A 21,413-nucleotide genomic window follows, 5' to 3' on the forward strand; every position below is an offset into this window, starting at 1 on the left:
GAGAAATCTGAGTTCATCTCTTGTGGTTGGAGGGTTCCTAGGCGGAAGATGAGGCGCTCTTCCTCCAACCATCGTGTTGCTATGGTCTGGTGATGGAGGAGTCCAAGGACCTGCATGTCCTTGGTGGAGTGGGAGGGGGAGTTGAAGTGTTGAGCCACGGGGTGGTTGGGTTGGTTTGTGCGGGGGATGGAGGTGTACAGGGACTGGATGTCCATGGTGAAGATAAGGCGCTGGGGACCGGGGAAGCGAAAATCATGGAGGAGGTGGAGGGCATGGGTGGTGTCCCGAACGTAGATGGGGAGTTCTTGGACTAAGGGGGACAGGACTGTGTCGAGGTATGCAGAGATGAGTTCGGTGGGGCAGGAGCAGGCTGAGACAATTGGTCGGCTGGGGCAGTCAGGTTTGTGGATTTTGGGCAGGAGGTAGAAACTGGCGGTGCGGGGTTGTGGGACTATGAGGTTGTGACTGAGACAAGGTGGGGGGGGGGGGGGGGGGGGGGGGAAATGAGGAAACCGGAGAAATCTGAGTCAAATCCCTCGAACTCAGCACCGCCTTCCTAACCTGCAATCTTCTTCCTGACCTCTCTGCCCCCACCCCCACTCCGGCCTATCACCCTCATCTTGACCTCCTTCCACCTATCGCATTCCGAACGCCCCTCCCCCCAAGTCCCTCCTCCCTACCTTTTATCTTAGCCTGCTGGACACACTTTCCTCATTCCTGAAGAAGAGCTTATGCCCGAAACGTCAATTCTCCTGCTCCTTGGATGCTGCCTGACCTGCTGCGCTTTTCCAGCAACACATTTTCAGCTCTGATCTCCAGCATCTGCAGTCCTCACCTTCTCCTTTTCCATAAGGGGAAACAACCATTTCACACATACCCTGTCAAGTCTAAGAATCTTGTACATTTCAAAAAGCTAATTTCTGTCTTCTATATTTCAAATCTACTCAACCTCTGATCAAAGGTAGTCCCTCCACACTTGTTCTAAAGCTGCAATCTCCCTACTTTTATACATCATTTCCTTTGAAACAAAAACTAACATTCCATTTGGCTTCCCTGTTACCTGCTAAATTTGGATGCTAGCTTTTGCGATTCACGAACAAGGACACCAAAATCCCTCTGTCCTGTAGTTTACTGTAGTCTTTTCCATTTAGAGTCATAGAGACGTATAGCATGGAAAAAGACCCTTCGGTCCAACCCGTCCATGCCAACCAGATATCCCAACCCAATCTAATCCCACCTGCCAGCACCCGGCCCATATCTCTTCAAACCCTTCCTATTCATATACGCATCCAAATGCCTCTTAAATATTGCAATTGTACCAGCCTCCACCACATCCTCTGGCAGCTCATTCCATACACGTACCACCCTCTGCGTGAGGAAGTTGCCCCTTAGGTCTCTTTAATATCTTTCCCCTCTCACCCTAAACCTATGCCCTCTAGTTCTGGTCTCCCCGACCCCAGGGAAAAGACTTTGTCTATTTATCCTATTCATGCCCCTCAATTTTGTAAACCTCTAGAAGGTCACCCCTCAACCTCCGACGCTCCAGGGAAAACAGCCCCAGCCTGTTCAGCCTCTCCCTGTAGCTCAGATCCTCCTACCCTGGCAACATCCTTGTAAATCTTTTCTGAACCCTTTCAAGTTTCACAACATCTTTCTGATAGGAATGAGACCAGGATTGCACGCAATATTCCAACAGTGGCCTAACCAATGTCCTGTACAGCCGCAACATGACCTCCCAACTCCTGTACTCAATACTCTAACCAATAAAGGAAAGCATACCAAACGCCTTTTTCACTATCCTATCTACCTGCGACTCCACTTTCAAGGAGCTATGAACCTGCACTCCAAGGTCTCTTTGTTCAGCAACACTCCCTAGGACTTACCATTTTATAAGTCCTGCTAAGATTTGCTTTCCCAAAATGCAGCACCTTGCATTTATCTGAATTAAACTCCATCTGCCACTTCTCAGTCCATTTACATAATACTCAAAGTGCAGAATCTTATTTCTCCACATAATATCCATCTGAAAAATTTTTGTCACTCACTTAACCTGCCCATATTCCCCTGCAGATATTTCTATCACCCACAAACTTGGTATAGTTCATCCAAGTCATTCAAAGATATACAGCAAATAGTTACGAACCCAGCGCTAATTCAGATCACATACCGCTAGTTACAGGTTGCCATCCTGAAAATGCTCTCCCTTCCCCAACATTCCGACTCTATCTTCTATTTGTTAGCCAATCCTTAACCCATGCTAATATGCTACATCCACGCCATGGGCACTTATCTTAAGTAGCCTAATTTGTGATACTTTACCAAATATCTAGTGCAAATTCAACTATATTACATTCACTGCTTACCCATTATCTATCCTACTTGTTTCCTCCTAATATTCTAATTATTTTAATAAATTTGTCAATCATAACCAGATCATATGAAGCATTTCTCAATACTCCATTATTACATCCTTTATAATAAGCTCTAACATCATCCCAATAAGAGTCATTAAGCAAACTGGCAAACAGGATAGAACACTGACAAAAAAGGATACATTAAAGAAAATAATCAAAAGTTTGGTTGAAGAGAAACGGTTTCAAGGAGGGATTTAAGGAAGGAAAAAGGAAAAAAAAAAAGAGGCAGGGGGAGTTAGGGAGCAAGTTCCAAATTTAGAAGCTTTGCAGTGATACCCATCTCATTTATGTTAACCATCTCATTCCACATTGGTGAGAAGGAAGTCAAAGTTGATCTTTACTTAGCCTCTAAACCCAGGTACACATGTAATATACAAAAAATGGAATGACTTACTGTAAAAAAAATAAATATTCTGTTTCAGTAACTCTGCTCGAAGCTTAATATTCCAAAAGTTTGACAGAAGCTAGTTCTACACTATCTTTGACATTTATGTATTGCTGGTCTTTATGCACTGGACAGTTCCTCAGATGCAATATTTAAGTTAGTAATTTTATCTTAACTTTTCTTCAAAATGTTTTAAGGCCTTGGGTGGATCAGAATTCACCTCCACTCTCAAACATGTTATCTTGATGCAAGGTAAACCTATTAACCTGAGATAGAAGAGCTTCTACAATAGCTTCCAATAATGTCAAAATATACTTGCTTGAATGACTGACCATTTCCCCAGAAAAATTGAAGTGTTTTAACTGACATCTTTCTCATATGTATCTGAAATGAGCTTTTGGAAAACATTAAATCTTTTTAATAATGCACTTTTTCTAGACATGAACAGGAGTAAAAAAGGTCAAAAACTGTTGTGGGTCATGAAATAATGAGCAGAGTACAAAATGTCAAAATCACTACAGTGCAAGGTCTGAAAATCATAGCATTTACAATCTGCAGCTCTGATGAAGTCATCGAGACTCGAAACATTAGCTTTCTCTCTTTCCATGGATGTTGCCTAACCCACTTTGATTTCCAGCATTTTTTGTTTTCAGTGCAAATACGCTAAGATCATTTCAACAGAGTAGAACTGTGAGAATTCAAGTAAGTAAACATATTACTTTTCCTTTTGTTCACATTCTATTATTATCTGTTATGGGTCAAACATGTCAAATCACCAACCTGACCTCAATATTCAGCCAGTGTATTTTATACAAGTCGTCCATCTTTACTGATTACCTTCTTGCTGGATATGTGCAACTATTACTGCTTGGCACTGTGTTACTAAATAAATGCTGTACGAAATGAGAAAGCAATTTTTCATAAGAAAATAGATAATAGGAGTTGTTTAATGTTCCAAATCTATAAGTTTTCCATGCTGACTGTCTTGAATGTAACTGGCCTAAAACAATCTTTTTGCTAATAGTTATAAACAAAACCCCTTTCTACTCATCTCAAACTCACTGTTGCCCTCACCAGAACCCTCAAAGTCCTGTGAGCAGGAGGGTCAAAGGTGAGTGGGAGGGGTAGGGAGCATTGGGGAGGAAGGGTCAGTGAAAGGAGATGAGGGGGAAGGTCAAAGGGAGAGAGGTGGCAAGAGTGAGTGCCGGGGGGGGGGTTGCAGTTTTAGAAATACAGGTCCTTTTAAGAGTCAACTAGAATAGCTCCAGAATTGATCAAGAGCAGGTGATGCTTGCTAGACTCTTGTAAAAGCGGAGTTCTTGAAAGGGCTCTTATGGTGCAGTGGCATTTTCCCTATCTTTGAGTCAGGAAGTTGGGTTCAATTCCCATTTGCTCCAGTGATGTATCACAACATCTAAACAGGTTAATTAAAAACATCTAGTTGCTTTGAACTGGTTTCCCTTTAGGAGGGCCCTTAGTTCTGAGCCAGGGAGCATAATCTCAAGGTCCCTTCTGCTCCAGGGGTGTACAACAATATTTTTGAACAGGTTGATTAGAAAATATGAAGAGCTGGGTTCAGTGGGGTGTGGTGGCTTCTGGACAAGAAAGGGGTCAAGAATGGAAAGGTGAAAACTGGTATAATCTAACATCTACAATGAGACCTCTGCAAATTTTAAAGTCTTTTGCTGTCTAACTCACCATTATGGATACCAGACTGATAAACTTTATAGCAGAGGATCAGCATTGATCTTTTCAGGTGGAAAGATAATGGAAGCAGAAGGCAATTCCTACCTCTGACAGAAAGTAAACTCTTGGTGGCTTTTCCTAGGTCTGGCTTTGGCTATATCATTACGAGGAATGGTTAGAATTAGAAATAAAGTATTTTCAGAACTGGATGCAACTGACCCAGTTACACAGCAGGGATTACAGTTTATGGACAGTTACAAAATGGTGAGGTGTTGGAAGCCTGAGGTGTAATCAATATTTGATAAATTTAAGAAGATGATGGACAATGTGACCATGGAAGAATGTACGTTTGAGATGCTACATGTAAGACCAAATAAACTCAGTCTAGAAATCTTAGTGACTCTAAATATCACTGTCAGAGATTGTCCAAAGACAAGGAGTAATGTATTTGAAGCAACTCATGAAATAGATGTCTCAGTGGGTGAATATGATAAAGATAAACAGCAACAAAATATTGTGCTAGTGGCTAAAGAGTTAAGTTGGCCCATGATTGTCTTAGTGGCTTATTCATTCAAGTGCACTGTCTTAGATTGTGGCGGTACTCAATAATGTGAGATGTAAATAGGCTGAACTGTTACTTTGAAACCCTAGACAAAGAAAGTAAAAACAGGTTCAAAGAATACAAAGCTGAATCCATTTTTAATTCAGGGATATAATTCATTGCCAGCTTTAAAGAAATTGAGTCTGCCTGTGAAATTGGAGGACTGTATCATTTTACAAGTTTTGATATCATCTGGAGGGATATACCATTATTACAGAGTAAATATAGTCAATGAGAAAAAAGCAAAAATGCATTTAGACATGAAAAATGATGAAATGTTTAGTTCAGGTAAAGCAATTTCATGGGATCCAGATATTATTGTATTGTTTTGGAAAGCAGGAGCTTATACTCATATCTACAGTACATTGCTTCTATGTTGGTCAAAAGCCTCTGATCATCATCCTTCTCCCCTTGTGCAGCAGACCCACCTAAGATGCCAAGTTGGTTGCCACTGCTTCCCCCTGCAGTTATCTCCCCCAACAGCATTCAAAATCTGTTAGTAAGCAGGATGACCACAGCATAATCCTGCATTTCCTGCTTTCCTCCACTCTGCCTATGATCATTTCACTGAAGATGCTATCCATGACTTGTTCAACATTCACCACAGTGAGGTCAGCTGCAGCTCCATAGAACGGTTCACCAGTAGCTGCAGCTGGACACACTTTCTGCATTAATGTTCACCAAGGGCAACTGAAGCTTCCATGATTTGCCACATAGCATTGGAGTACTGTAACACAGGTCTGTGCTTTGCTGCCATGACTTATTTTGAGCCAGAGTCACTTGTTTTACTACACAAAAATTATGCTTCAGAACACTGATAACTTGCTTCCCTTAAATTACTTTGCTTGTTTATATTCCAATATATTGGCCTGGACTTTCCCTTAACCCTGCAGTTAATCAGCTAATCCGTTCTTCCAAAAAAAAAACCTTTTTTTTCAAAAAGCATGAGCCAAACAACACATTTTCCTGTGATGTCAGTTTTTTGATTTGGTTCCTCCAATCAGTAATCCCCCGAATCTGCAGTTGTTAAATTAGGATTTCCTTCTCTCAGTTCAGTTCAACCTGAAGCACATAGCCTTACAAACTATGAGCCCTGAATGAGTACCCTACAAACTATGAACAAAAAACTACAAGAGGCTTTCTTGTGCACATAATGTCTAGTATCACTCTCTTACTCAGGTTGTCCCTTTTTCCAAGTGCTCATGCAAAAAAATACTTTGAGCATTTTTAACAGTTCCTTTCTTAAATAGAGATAAAATGACTATTTAACTTGTCAAGTTCAAGAAATGACCTCTGCAGATATCTCTTGCTGACAACAGGAGGATTATATGGAAATTGCATAGATAATTTGCCCAGGTTGCTTCACAAAATTTAAAAGTTACTGTTAATAAATGTCAATGTTATGAATAAAGAACATGAATCCCTTGTAGAACAGATCACGTATTAAATATTGCAAGAAATCACCACACCTGATTACAAGTGTTCCTTTAACCTGGGAATTTCTGGGAGCAGACATCAGAATGATAGGGTGACCAGGTTTAACATATCCACAGCAATAAACAATAATGACAGGAGAACTACAGTCAGCAAAGTCATGGAAAAGTGGGTCGGCTCAGGTTTTGGATCACCAACAAAATTCTTAATTGTAAGACATAGGAACAGCTATGAAGCCATTGAGCCCATCGAGTCTGCTCTGCCATCCTATTATGGCTTAAGTTTCTCAACCCCATTCTCCAGCTTTCTCCCCGTAACCTTTGATCCCCATGATACTCAAGAACCCATCTATCTAGTCTTAAAACAAGCAATGACCTGGTTTCCACAGCCTTCTGTGGCAATGAATTCCATAGATTCACCACTTTCTGGCTGATTAAGTTTCTCCTTACCTCTGTTCTAAAAGGTCTTCCCTTTACTCTAAAGGTCATGCGCCCTTGGATTCTAGTCTCTCCTACCAATGGAAACACATACTCTGCCCAGGCTATTCAATATTCTGCATGTTTCAATTGGATCCCCCTTCATCCTTCTAAACTCCATCGAGCAGAGACCCAGTGTCCTCAACTGTCCCTCTATGTTAAGCTTTTCATTGCTGGGACCATTCTCATGAACCTCCTCTGAATACGCTCCATTGCCAGTGCATCCTTCCTGAGATATGGGGCCCAAAATTGTGCACAGTACTCAAAATGTGGTCTTACCAAAGCCATATAGAGTCTCAGAAGTACATTCCTGCTTTTATATTCAAGCCCTGTCAAGATAAATGCCATCATTGCATTTGCCTTCCTAACTATCAATTCAATCTGCAAGTTTACCTTGAGAGATTCCTGGACTAAAACTCTTAAGTCTCTTTGGACTTCAGACTTCTGAATTTTTTTCCCCCCATTTAGAAAATAGTCCATGCATCTATTCTTCCTACCAAAGTGCATGACCTCACACTTGCCCATCTTGTAGTCCAACTGTCACTGTGTTGCCACTCTCCTAATCTGTCCAAATCTTTCTGCAGTCTCTCCGCCTCGTCAATGCTACCTGTCCCTTTAAAACATCACTTGTCACCGACTGCCATCTTGAGAAGAACCTTCTTATCCCCACTCTGCTTTCTGTCAAAGAACCAGCTTCTATCCATGCTCGCATCTTGCCTCGAACACCATGGGCCCTTATCTTACTCAGTAACCTCCTGTGCAGCATCTTGTCAAAGGCCTTTTTGAAGTCTAGGTAGATAATATCCATTGGTTCTCCTTGGTCGAACCTGCTTGCTACTTTCTCAAAGAATTCTAGCAGATATGTCAGGCATGATCTCCCCTTGATGAAACCATGTGGATTTTGCCCTATTTTACCAGACACTTCTAAATATTCAGAAATCTCATACTTCACAATGGATTCCAGGATCTTACCCACAAATCGAGATTAGGCTAACCAGTCTGTCTTTTGCCTTTTTAAATAAGGGTGTCACTTTAGTGATTTTCCAGTCCTCTGAGACCCTCCGTGATTCTAGCGATTCCTGAAAGATCACCACAAACACCTCCACTATCTCTTCAGCTACCTCCCTTTGAACTCTGTGGTGTAGCCCATCTAGTCCAGGTGATTAATCCACCTTCAGGCCATTCAGTTTTTCTAGCACCTTCTCCTTGGCGATGGCCACCATACTCAGCTCTGTCCCCTCACTCTTAAATTTTTGGAATACTATTGTATCTTCTACCATAACGACTGAAAGTAATTATTCAGTTCCTCAGCCATTTTCTTGTTCCCCACCACACTCTCTCCAGCATCATTTTCCAGCCCCAACATCCACATTTGCTTCTCTTTTGCTCTTTATATATCTAAATAAACTCTTAGAGTCTTCCTTTATATTACTGGCAAACTTACCCCCATATTTAATCTTCTCCCTTTTTTTTGTTGCCTGCTGTTGGACTTTGTAACGTTCCCAATCCCCTAGTTTCCCTCTGCTTCACCACATTATATGCCTTCTCTTTTGCCTTTATGCTATCCCTGATTTCTCTAGTCAGCCATGGTTGCTTCATCCTCCCTGTACCATGCTTCTTTTTCCTCAGGATGAATCTCTGCGTGTCTCCTACCATTACTGTTCCACTGTCTTTCCTCCTCTCTCAGTCAAGTCTACATTTGTAAATTAGGAATTTCAGGGTGGAAGACAAACTTAAATATTACACAAAATCAAATTGTTGCAGGAAATCTGTTCAGCAATGTCTTTTGCAAAAGAAATTAGGATCCAAAATAGACAGGGCTAAGCCAACTGATCTAAGTGAAGCTCTGCAGTCTTGCCACATCCTACCATGAATGATTGTGGACAACTGAACAACTCATTGGAGGACGAGGCTCCACAAACATCTCCATTCTAAAATGGAGAACGAAGTACACCAGACTGAAATGTTTGTAACAACCTTCAGCCAAATCCTGCAGATGATCCCTGTATCACAGATGCCAGTCTTCAGTCAATTCAATTCATTGCATATGATATGATATCAAGAAATAGCTGAAACACTGAATACTAAAAAGGATATAGGCCATGATAATATTCCAGCCAGAATACTGAAGACTTCTACACTAGAACTTGCTGATTCCCTAGCCAAACTGTTCCAGTACAGTTTTAACACTGGCCTCTACTCAACAATGTGGAAATTTGCCCAGGTATGTGCTTTGCACAAAATGCAGGACAAATCTAAACTGGTTAGTAACCAACTCATCAATCTACTCTTGATGATCATTAAAGTAATGGAAGGGATCATCGAGAGAGCTATGAAGTACCACTTATTTAGTAATAAGCTGCTCAGTGACACTTAGTTTGTGATGCGCAAGGGCCACTCAGCTCCTTACCTTATTAAAGCCTTGGTTCAAATATGGACAAGAGTTGGCATGAGTAAGACCAAGTAATTGTAAGACTTGGCAGCTCAGGTTAGTCAAGTGGAATCCATAACATGTCATATGTTGGAAGTCAGGAACCCTACTAGTGTCCTAGATGACAACTAGAAAGGTTCCCAGCTGCTAAAAGAGAGAGTCAAGGCCAGCAAAGTCACAAATGATGGGTTTTTTTTATTAAAAAAGATTGAGCATGTTCAGTAACCAGAAATGACAATGCCCTAAAAGAACATGCTTTAAATAGGGGGTACCTGTGTATTTCGAGTGAAGCGAATGATTGCTGAGAAGTGGTGGTGGTGGCTGGAAAAACATTTAAAAGGGTAGAATTCCATAATAAAAAAAAATCAATTTCATTACAATGCAGAATTCTTTTTTATATTTTCCTCAGAATTAAGACGGTTCATAATATTCCCTTGAACAGATGAGCAGTATTATACAATTGAGTGTTGTCGTTAATTTGGCCAGGTAATGTTAAAATTGTCATAAGTAAAATACTTTCTATTCCACCTGCAGCATAAAACAATTTGCTGTGCAAGGGTATTTAGTTAGCACCTTCCAACTCTGCAATCTCTACCATCTAGAAAGCAAGTGCAGCAGACACATAGGAACACCAATTTTTCTCCAAGCCACATACCGTCATGACATGGAACTGCATCTACCAACCATGTAATTACATTTTATGTATGTTATAGCACTAACCTGGAGTCCTGCTTCCTGGAACTTTCATGTACAGTTGGACTGTGTTCATTCCAAGAATGGTGTGCCCTACATGGCTCAACAGGTTCCCTGCCGATACCACACGCACAAAAGCGGGCAATTTTGTTAGTTCATGGAGCTGCGATTTCCACCTGGAGAAACAAGCAGTAAATATTTATGCAACATCCAAGAATATTGCTGTTGGTTTCCAAATCATCTGAGCAGTTTAAGATATCTTACAGCTTAAAACTGTATTAATATTCCAGTTCTTTGCCATCATTTTCTCAACAGCATTTGAAACCTTTCTATATCGTAATCTGTTTAAGGTAATATGAATATTACTGCATGGGTATCAACAGATTCTTATGTACCTCACTGGACAGTTTCATGTTGAAGCTCTGGCAGCAAGCAATATTACTGAATTATGTGGTGATGTGATAATTATATTTAACTTAAATCGTTACAATCAGAAGTCAACCTTTGCTTTACCTGCTAGAATTTAGTACTGGGGAAGCTCCTGCATCAGATGGAGAACAGGAAGACGCTAAATATCACCTCAAGTACCCCAAGGGCCAGAGGTGCACACCCCATCACCCCCCTCCATACATCAAGCAGGAGCAGAAATCACAACCCCCAAGAGCTACCAGCAGTATCACTGGGAACTGTAATGTTCTGAAACCTAACCTGAGGATCACCACTAGATCCTTAATCACAGCTAAGAAGAACAGGAGTGAAGTGGTTGGGAGCAAGGGACGGGAATGGTTAGAGGGTTGCATTTAACACGGAGACCAACTACAGCATAGTTACTACCACTCTAAACTGAGATTCAATTACTTACAACTAATCCAATATTGTCATACAGCTTTCACATTCTGCATTATCCAGCATAATCATTTATGAAGTACAATTTCCTCATCCTCTGCCACAGCAGTAAAAGGCACCTTTTATGGATCCAGTATATTTCAAAACAAGGTCTCTTCGATTGTGAATACGACAATGACAGCTAATCTGTTATTAAACAGTGATGTTGGTTAAGGGGTACAGATTTATCGGAGTTTAATAACCAATGTAAAGAATTGGCAAGATTAAAAGGGAAAAACTTGCCACAACTTGTTTCAAAATTCATAAGCTCTGCATTAAGCTTTTTGATTTCTTTTCTGCAACCATTAACACTCAAGTTCGAGTGCCACAACAACTACCATGAAATACCATAGCATTAACACACAGGCAGCAGCAAGTGGCACACAACTGCTTAACTACACAAACTACTGCACCCCAAATTTTAAGCATAACGTTACAAGGATGCCAAAGGAAACTCAGGACAAACAAAATCCAGAAAAGGTATTCTAAGGAAAAGGTGACAACCACTCAGTAAATTACTTAAAATATATCAAAAAGATTAAAATGAATTTAGATTTGTCTTCCTAATTACTTGAGGTACCTGCAAGGTCATTTTTTGTGAATCATGTATCAGGACATTCAAATTCCTTTGTGCTGCAGCACTATGCATTCTTTTCATTTAAATCTTCTGTCTGTATTCTATGCAAAGTGGGCAACCCCTCATTTCCTCAAATTTTACTCCATTTCCATTTTTTTGCCATTCAACTCTTAACCTTTTGTAGACTCTGTACCCTCCTCACAATGTATTTGCCTCCCTTCCTAACATCAGTAAATTTGGCTCCAATATGAATAAAAGATTTTGCACTAAATTCAGTAATGTACTGCATTCTTTTAATCACACTGCCCACGGTAATTCTAAATGTTGAAACTACTTCTCATCTTTATTATTAAAAGGCAAAAACAATCACTAAAGCTTGTTTAAGAGAAAGGCTTGAAGCGTTATAAATAAATCAACATTAAACGACAATAAACGCAAGTGATAGCAGCTTCATGATCAAAGTTGCTGTAATCTCAGTATGTTAGTATATAAAATTAAATATATATTGTCTAAATTTAACTTGAAGCCACAGTGCTAAACCATTGATAATTTAGCATGACGATATTGTGTGTCCATGCATATGGGAGCGAGACACATGTTGATAATGGTTACAATCCTATTGCTGTGTAGAAGACTGGGATGCAACTGTTCTAGTTGAAGAATTTAAATGAAAAAAATAACTAACTTATAGTTTGAAAATGGGAATGCAGTTTCTAGTGTTCCACTTCACTCATGCACTGATTCTGCAATTGAAAAGATTTACGAGAGCAGTTACAGTGGAAAGGATTTTTCTTACATGGACAAACAGGAGAAGCCAGAGTTTATCACTTAATAGAAAAAAAATTGAGAGTATTTTTGATGTAGTTGTCCAAAATCATAAGCATCTGGACAGAATATTTAGAGAGAAACTGCTCCCACTGGCAGAAGTGTTGAGAACTAGAGGACAGCAACACAGGATTGAGTGTGGATGAAAGCAAAATATTTTGATGACAAGGATTAATGTAATTATAGTACAATTTACAATCTGTAGGGAAATGAATCTGCTTCTGGACCACTTAAAATAGAGAATTATTAGAGTCATAGAGATGTATAGAATGGAAACAGACCCTTCAGTCCAACCCGTCCATGCCGACCAGATATCCCAACCCAATCTAGTCCCACCTGCCAGCACCCAACCCATATCCCTCCAAACCCTTCCTATTCATATACCCATCCAAATGCCTCTTAAGTGTTGCAATTATACCAGCCTCCACCACTTCCTCTGGCAGCTCATTCCATACACGTACCACCCTCTGCATGGAAAAGTTGCCCCTTAGGTCTCTTTTATATCTTTCCCCTCTCACCCTAAACCTATGCCCTCTAGTTCTGGACTCCCCGACCCCAGGGAAAAGACTTTGTCTATTTACCCCATCCATGCCCGTCATAATTTTGTAAACCTCTATAAGGTCACCCCTCAGCCTCCGTCCTCCAGGGAAAACAGCCCCAGCCTATTCAGCCTCTCCCTGTAGCTCAGGTCCTCCAACCCTGGCAACATCCTTGTAAATCTTTTCTGAACCCTTTCAAGTTTCACAATATCTTTCCAATCGGAAGGAGACCAGAACTGCATGCAGTATTCCAACAGTGGCCTAACCAATGTCCTGTACAGTCGCAACATGACCACCCAACACCTGTACTCAATACACTGACCAATAAAGGAAAATATACCAAACACCTTCTTCACTATCCTATCGACCTGCAAATCCATTTTCAAGGAGCTATGAACCTGCACTCTGAGGTCTCTTTGCTCCACAACTCTCCCTAGGACTTTACCTTTAAGCGTATTAGACTTCATGTGGAGAAAGAAAAATTGTTTTCTCATCAATTAATCTTCTCTGTCAAGATTGTGGATCGATGTCTATGTATCAAAGTGATTCTACTTCTTCAGCATTCAACAGAGTTACGGCATGATCCCATATTAATAAATCACATCACTTTGCTGGATAATACATAAATATATAGGTAAAGTGCTTCGCAACCAATTTTCCAATGTGACTCCATTTATCGCTCTAACACTGTCAATTGCAATTAGAGACAGGCAACAAGTTCTCTGCAGGGGAATTCACAGGGAAGAAATTCGAACTGCCAGTGATGCCAGCAAAAACAAAAGAACCATAAAAGCAAGATAGTAACATCTCTAATTACTGAAATCTACACATCACATACAATAATATTTTCAGACTCATATGATGCACATTTTTAAAGTACTTTGTAATTAATTTTATTTTATATAACTCATTTGCTTTCAACCAAGCACTCCATATTCACTTAAGCAGAAACTTTTCATTCACCTAATAGTCTCCACCATATGCTCCCAACACCCCTATGTCCTCCCAAAGCCCATGGAGACTTGGCCTCTACTCTCACACCCTCTATTTATCCAAAGTGACCTGGGGTCCACTGCTCACTCCTGATCCCCAGGCCTTCTGAAACCCACAGAGGCTTAGGCGCTATCCATGACCCATCAACTCCTCAATGGAGCACTGGTTCCAGAAGGAGCAGTGGTGTCTGTTTCCCAACCTATAGCCTAAAGCAAATGTATTTATTTTCTCTCACCAGTTGCTGGCAGCAGTGGCTTTTAATTACTAACTGATTTTACTAGTTGTGAACCAGTTGCTCTATAACTCTTGCAAGCAAGCGGGAAGTACCTGACGAAGAGGGATCAAGTCCTTGCAAGTCAAAAGGATCATCTCTGTAAATCCTATGCTCAGGAATTATTTCACTGACTTCCCAGTTTGCCTTTCCACCCATCACAGCAATGCTTTTTTGTGTGTAATTGCATATCCGTTTGTATGTACAGTAAGTTTGATCAGGACGTTAGAGTTTTAACTAGTAGAGTTAAATGCTGATGGTTCATAATTGTTTACCTGCAACAATTTTTTTTAAAAAAAAGTCAGTAATGCATAAGTACAAAAATCTGAACCCTGCTTTCTGTCAACCCGGCTCTTAAAGAAATGGATAAATTGAGGAATTTTACATATTTTTATAAAATCTAATTTTTGTGACAACTCCAGTACTGGTGGGGTTTGATTTCTAGCAGACTACCCTAATGAGGTGTGACAATGAGCAAAAACCTTATGCAACACAGTGTGCTGAGGAGTGGGAATGCATTACTTGAGAATATGGCAATGACAGATTCAATCATGGTTTTGCAAAGGGAATTGGATTAGCATCTTAAGAGAAATAGTTTGCAATACAGGGAATGTTAATGAGTGGGATTAGCCAAATTGCTCCTACAAATAGCAAGTATAGACATGAAAGGGTGAATAGTTTCAATCTGGACTGTAACAATTTATTCTAGGAATTACCCCTGAATCATACAAGCGGTTATTCAGTTAGAGAGTACAGCGAGCAATTTATTATGCCATTACACTAGTTCTGCCTCTTATGATCGAATCTACAAGGCATGCAGATTGACATTTTCAGTGCATTTTAGAACACAGATAATGAGGTTGGAGACCCAGTGGAATCAGATGCCACTGCCAAATTCCTGTCTGTTTTAGCAACAATTAAGTAAATATATCTGCTACATTTGTTATAAACAACTGGGCTGAGGGCACTTTGGGACAGAGCTACATGCAAAGGAAGTTTAACATAGAAAAAACATTTACAAATTAATTAGATCGATTTTATCACAGGGCCACATTTACAATTACTTTAACACATTGAATATATGATGCATCAAGAACGCACAAAAGTGTGGCTGCATGTGCATGAAATCCTGAAAAAGGAAGATCCATCCTCGCATCAAATTTTCACTTTTTTTTGGTCACAATTCTAAATCACTGACATGCAAGCCCAAAGCTGAAACAATACCGTGCAAATAATACAAATTTACCATTTTCTCACATCTCCTGGAAACAATATGGGAGACAACTGTTGCACCTGGTACTCATTCATTCATACCACGTGTTATTTTTAATTTGTCACATTGTACAACACGGGGAAACAGTGCAATAAAATTAAAGTATTTTTCTTTTTATCTATCGAGCTAGAAAGAATACTTAAGTCATTTTCAATAGCTCAGGATTTCACTGACGATTTAAGAGAAGTATTGAAAACAGAATTTAAGATGTATTAGTGTCCCTTTGATGAACAGTTTTGTTTTAATCAAGACTGCATTTTATCCACACCGTTTTTCAAGAATGATTACAAAGTGAAAAATGTTGAACAAAATATAATTTTGACTGTTGATGTACAGATTAGAAGCAAGAAAAACAAGCCAAACACATATCGGGTGTCATTCTTATCTGAAGGTCTTTATTATGGCAACCAGTTCCCTTCAAATAAAAGATATGCTTCTTTAGGCAGTTTATTCCAATCATATGTTCTGTCTCAAATTTATTGCCTTGACTTTTAAGGCTACTTCAAATGATGTATATAGTAGGCTCTCCATCACTTCATTAACAGATACATTCATATTAGTCATCATTTCACAATATTTGCACTGCAACCACATACTGTGCATTATGATTTTAATACGGTTTGCAATTAATATGAATCATCAAATGTCCGATTGCAATGACTACACAGAGGTGTTGAACATTTTAATCTAGAAAATTGCATAGACTTACTTTTTCTCATCTGATAAATCAATGTTGGTCCCAAATTTTATGGCCTTGAATGGACCTCTCCTTTTTTTGCTACCACTGTTAAAATAAAAATGATAATTATGAATTTTCTATTTTTAAAAACATAATTCTTCGTATCCTTCAGTGACAAAAAAAACTTACTTATCAGAGGATGTGGATTCGTTGTCTGACTGGTCTTTGTGATGACTGTTCTTTTTCTCGTTTTCCTCCTACATGTTAAAAAATGTTTCAAAGTAACAAAACAAAATACACATAATTAATTAGATAACATATTTGAAGTGGCTATTTTAATCACTTGTCAGGTAATTAACATTTGAGCAACTCCTACAGGAGGGAACGACGCAAACATTTATGGCATCATATTCAGTTTCACTGAACCGATGTCTGCATTTATTGAATTGTAACTACTATGCAATATAGTGGATTAAAAAGATTTTGTTGAATTCTGAGTATGTGCAATTATATGTAGTATTATATTTTGTTGGTATAGTGTTTGCAGAAGCAATACAATAAAATATTTGGAGAGGATTTTAATTGGCTCATTGTCACATGTAGCTAGAGACAGTTAAAAAAAAGTGTTATTTTGCATGCTATACAGGCAGATCGCACTGTACAAAGTGCATCAGGGTAGTAGAACTGATTGCTGAGTAGTATTACAACCACAGAGAAGGTGCTGAGTGAGACAGATCAATATTAACACTTGTGAGGGTCAAAAGTCTGATAACAGCAGGGAAAAAGCCGTTCTTGAAATTGTTTGGACATGTATTCAAACTTTCAGATCTCTGCCTGACAGAAGAGGATGGAAGAGAGTATAACCGGGTAGGAGTCTTTGAGGCAGTGGGAAGTATAGATGGTGTCAATGGATGGAAAGCCGGTTTGTGTTCATGTCTCTTGCAGTTCCTTGCGGGCTTTGGAAGGGCAGTTGCCATAGTACATTGCGATGCATCCACATAGAATGCTTTCCATGGTGTATCTATAAAAATTGGTCATAGCCTTTGTGCACAAGCCAAATATCCTTAGCTTCCTGAATAAGTAAAGGTGCTACTGAACTTTCTTGACCATCACAGCGACATGGGTGAAACATAGACAAGACAGGGGTAACCCTTGCTAAAGGATTGCATAGTCAAGCTTGTGACAGATGGAAGGGATGAGAAAATACCAAATGTTTTAAAACAAAGATATAAAAGTAAACCCCGAGCAAATTTAGAATACATTTTTAATATGCTATGGGAGTACATTTAGCGTTAGAAAGTAGAAGACTAACCCGCAATGATTCCTGGAATGAGGAGGCCTGATATTGTGCATATTTGGCAATTGTGGTGTGAGATCTACTACTCTCACAGCGCCAGATCTTCTTGGTTCCAGTGGAGTCCCAGTTTTCATCTGCTGGCTGCAACAGTTGTGTCCGCACCTCTACTAAATGTTCACTATTTGCTTCTACCAAAGTTTTGGTGGAAAAAAGACCTAAATCTGCAACAGATCAAAATTAATGTGCGCATGAATTATCATAATCAAAATTTTGAAAGAAAATATTTACCCTCAACTAAAAATTCAAAATAAACCAAAGGACAAAGAAATTGCATTAGCAACAGGACGAAAAAAAAATCTCTTCACTGGCATTTTGCTACAGCCTTGATAGATTTTATCTTATTTTAACCATAATGTACATTTAGATGGTATTAATTGGGCATAGTTTCAAGGTCGAAAGTGTGGTGCTGGAAAAGCACAGCAGGTCAGGCAGCATTCGAGGAGCAGGAGAATGGACGTCAGGCAGCTCTTCGGATGCTGCCTGACCGGCTGTGCTTTTCCAGCACTACACTCTCGACTCTGATCTCCAGCATCTGCAGTCCTCACTTTCTCCTGGGCACAGTTTCCAACACTGTTGAGACCAAATTGTATCTTAACACTACTACAAGTTTCTTTGTCACTTCTTCAGATTGAAAATTCCTGTTTTGTCATTGTCAAGTAGTAGTCCAGGAACATGTCTACGAGAATTCAGAATTTTTTTTTAAAAATTAGATCTATAACATGTATGGGCCATTGGTTTACACACAATGCAAATGCTGGGAATTGTTACTGTAGCACAAAGTAAAGCTTTTGTTACTTCCGGGCCTAGTTTATAAATTTCAATAAACTGTAGTGAGAAATAAAGTTTCTTCTGCAATGTCACAGTATTATCTCATACATTGCATTCTGCACAAATAGCAGGCAATGAGTGCGAATGATACTTTGGCCAAACTTCTTTTTTTTATATATAAAGGATTAGATGTGCAGATTAGAATGGTACGCACTCTTGACTGTTGGCCACTATACCAATTGCCCATCATGATCGCAGCTGAGCCATTTTGAAAGTGGGAGGCTCAGGATTATTATAATCTGCCAGTGGTTAAAAGCAGTTGTCAACTGAGGAACGCAAGTCCCTTTCCTGCATTGAACTGATTACAGTGGGCAACTTGAATAGCTCGGGGGGGGGAGGGGGGAAGAAGAGAGGTGTGATGATGGTGGTGATGAGCAGGAAGTGAGGTTGGAATGCATTGCCCAATATATCTATCATCTTCACCCCACATAGATCCATGACACTAAGCACTGGCTGCCTTCTAAGAAATTGCCGCTTAAAGATCCAGGCCAGTTAACTGCAACGTTTTGAATAAAAAGTAAATATGCCTCTTTTTGCCCCTCAAATTCTCAAACCCCATCTTCAATTCAGCAGTATGCAACTTTCTGTTTGGGCTGGTGATAATAGAGTGCTGCAGAACCAGCCATTTGCCTTGCAGTATTGAAGACACCCACTATATCAGATGGAATTGCCATTCCTGAATTTCAACTGGCTATAGTTTCCCAGTGGGAAAATTTAAAGCATGCACTGCAGAGTCTAAAGCTCAAACTGAGCCTATTTCCAGCCAGCTCTGAGTGAACAGAACCCGTTTATGTCAGTCATCCATGGTTCACTGATTTTACCACTTTAACAGCCTTAATCAGGGAACTCCTATTTTGTGAGGTAACCTGACTGACCTTGTCACAATCACTACATTAGGAAATATGAAAGTCAGGAAAAATAGGAGTACATAGCAATATATTGAGAAATATCTATTGGTCAGGAACACAAAATAATTTTATTCCAAAGAATGCAATGCAGTGAATGGTTACATGAGCAGTTCATATTGATATATTATTCAGTTTTGTGTAGAATAATTTGACAATTCCCTCAATTTTAAAAATAAAGATGAATCCATTCAAACTACATACTGCAGAAATTGCTTTAAAGGTATGTTATTGTTCACAAAATTATCAATATGTGCTTACTGAAAGATCCAATCCATTACTTCTACCATTCAATGACTAAATTTCATGTTAATTAATTTCTGTTGCTTGGGTCATGTTACATAACAGTAAGATCCAAAAATATAGCAATCCCCTTCTCAGGGTGTGATGAAATTGTGAAGGAGATTCATTCTTTGCTGCACAGCACATCAGACTGAATATTTTTCAAACGCAACATACATTCAGGGCGTCTCTGGTTAGGCCAGGATTTACTGCCTATCTCTAACTCCAATAAAGAAAGTGATGGTGTGCTAATTTCTTGAACGATTGCAGCTCTTGGGTGTAGAAACAGCCGTAATGCCATTAGGAAGAAGCAGCACCAGTAAGAACCAATCCCAAAGTGAGAAAAATAGAGTCACAATAATAAACATTAATAATACTATGTTGCTTACATTCAGACACCTACCTAGCTTGAGAGCCCCAGCAAGGCCACGGATTACAGTAACAGGGTTGTTAGGGTTTGTACAGAATTGATGAAGTGGAGGAAAGAAAGCATCACGCTTGTTCTCCAACTGCACAAAAAAATGTTTTACAATCAGCTTTAAAATTAAAAATTAAGCTTTGAACTAATGTAAACAACACTCAGTTAAATGTGACACCAGTATGTTAATATTTTTAAAAGTCAGCTGCAACTAACATTCCAAATTAATTTAAACAGGATCAATATCTAGTATGTAGACCAATCATTGATTGCATTATCTCAAACTTAGGTAAACTGGTTTTAGGTGACAAAATATCTGATGATTTTGCTTTGATTTGTCACAAAAACGAAAGCACAAAGACGTCAATTACTAGTCCTAATTTGGAGCAGCATGTTACATCCAACTTACGTAAATACTAGGCGTAGGAGGGTTTAGCTTGTCCTTTGGCAGCGGTGGATATGGTGGCGGTAGTGGTCGAGGAGGTGGACACTTATCGAGTAAAATGCTACTATTAGATAAACCATTTCTCCCCAGATTTCTGAAAAATAGGTATCATTTTTATAACATTTTCATTAATTTGCACCCATGTGTACTTGGCACATACTCTATAGCATTACATTTAACTGTTAAAAGACTTCAATTTAATGTTGACTCAATGGAATAAAAGAGCTTAACATACACGTAGAAACCTCAAAAAGGCATACATACGCAAATAATTCATAACAGCATCTTACAGTCAAATGATTTAATACATGTACAGGATATCTATGCACATCTAATTTTTAAACAATAAAAAAACTGCACACAATTACACAATTGTGTCAGAAAAATATTTAAGTAACGGTGGTAGGTAACTTTCAAGATCTATCGAAAGGTAATGTAGACATAGGTCAACCAGCAAATAATCTTCAAGCACTTGAATTGTTCAAAAAGTTTGAGGGGACTGTGCTGCAATGTTCTTTAACTTCCAGGTCCAGGATAAATTCATTGCAGGCTGACAGGATTAAATTCGCCTCACTGTTTGCTGACCGCAAGGATCCAAAGTGACATGATACCAGCTATGTTCATTGCCGGCAAGAATGGCTGCAAAACACAGATCAATCACTCAAGCAACACTAACTAACTGAACCTTACTGAGAAAACATAGGATACTATTTCCCCTATATCTTGCGGTTTCACACATAGGTGGCCTTGCTGATTTTTAAGTTACCTTTTTGCCCTTAATGTATTTGTAGAACCCCTTTAGATGCTCATTAACCCTATACGCCAAATCTATCCCATGTCCCCTTTTCGCTCTCCTGATTTCCCTCTTAAGTATGCTGCATTTGCCTTTATACTCTAAGGATTCACTTGATCTCTGTCTATATCCGACATATGCTTGCTTCTTTTTCTTAACCAATACCATAATTTTTCTAGTCATCCAGCATTCCCTACACCTACCAGCCTTGCCCTTCACCCAA

The 21,413-nt window shown here is 39.4% G+C and overlaps 1 protein-coding gene across 5 annotated transcripts in view; it reads right to left on the reverse strand.

Annotated features, from left to right (window-relative positions):
- The window catches only part of kdm6a (lysine (K)-specific demethylase 6A), a 243,113-nt gene that overhangs the window by 31,770 nt on the left and 189,930 nt on the right, over window positions 1-21,413 (reverse strand). For all 5 annotated transcript variants that reach the window (XR_015758897.1, XM_043700863.2, XM_043700864.2 and 2 more), the window contains 6 exons: window positions 20,362-20,491; window positions 19,938-20,043; window positions 17,475-17,680; window positions 16,352-16,419; window positions 16,193-16,267; window positions 10,148-10,296 (listed from right to left, as the gene is read on the reverse strand). Coding sequence is in view for 4 of the 5 variants with exons in the window: in XM_043700863.2 (XP_043556798.1) it covers window positions 10,148-10,296; window positions 16,193-16,267; window positions 16,352-16,419; window positions 17,475-17,680; window positions 19,938-20,043; window positions 20,362-20,491 (734 nt within the window). In the remaining variant the exon portion in view is untranslated. The remainder of the gene's footprint in view (window positions 1-10,147; window positions 10,297-16,192; window positions 16,268-16,351; window positions 16,420-17,474; window positions 17,681-19,937; window positions 20,044-20,361; window positions 20,492-21,413) is intronic.

The sequence above is a fragment of the Chiloscyllium plagiosum genome, unplaced genomic scaffold, assembly GCF_037043375.1.
Source record: "Chiloscyllium plagiosum isolate Xiang-an unplaced genomic scaffold, Cpla_swu_hap1 HiC_scaffold_12, whole genome shotgun sequence".
In the NCBI taxonomy this organism is placed as follows: domain Eukaryota; kingdom Metazoa; phylum Chordata; class Chondrichthyes; order Orectolobiformes; family Hemiscylliidae; genus Chiloscyllium; species Chiloscyllium plagiosum.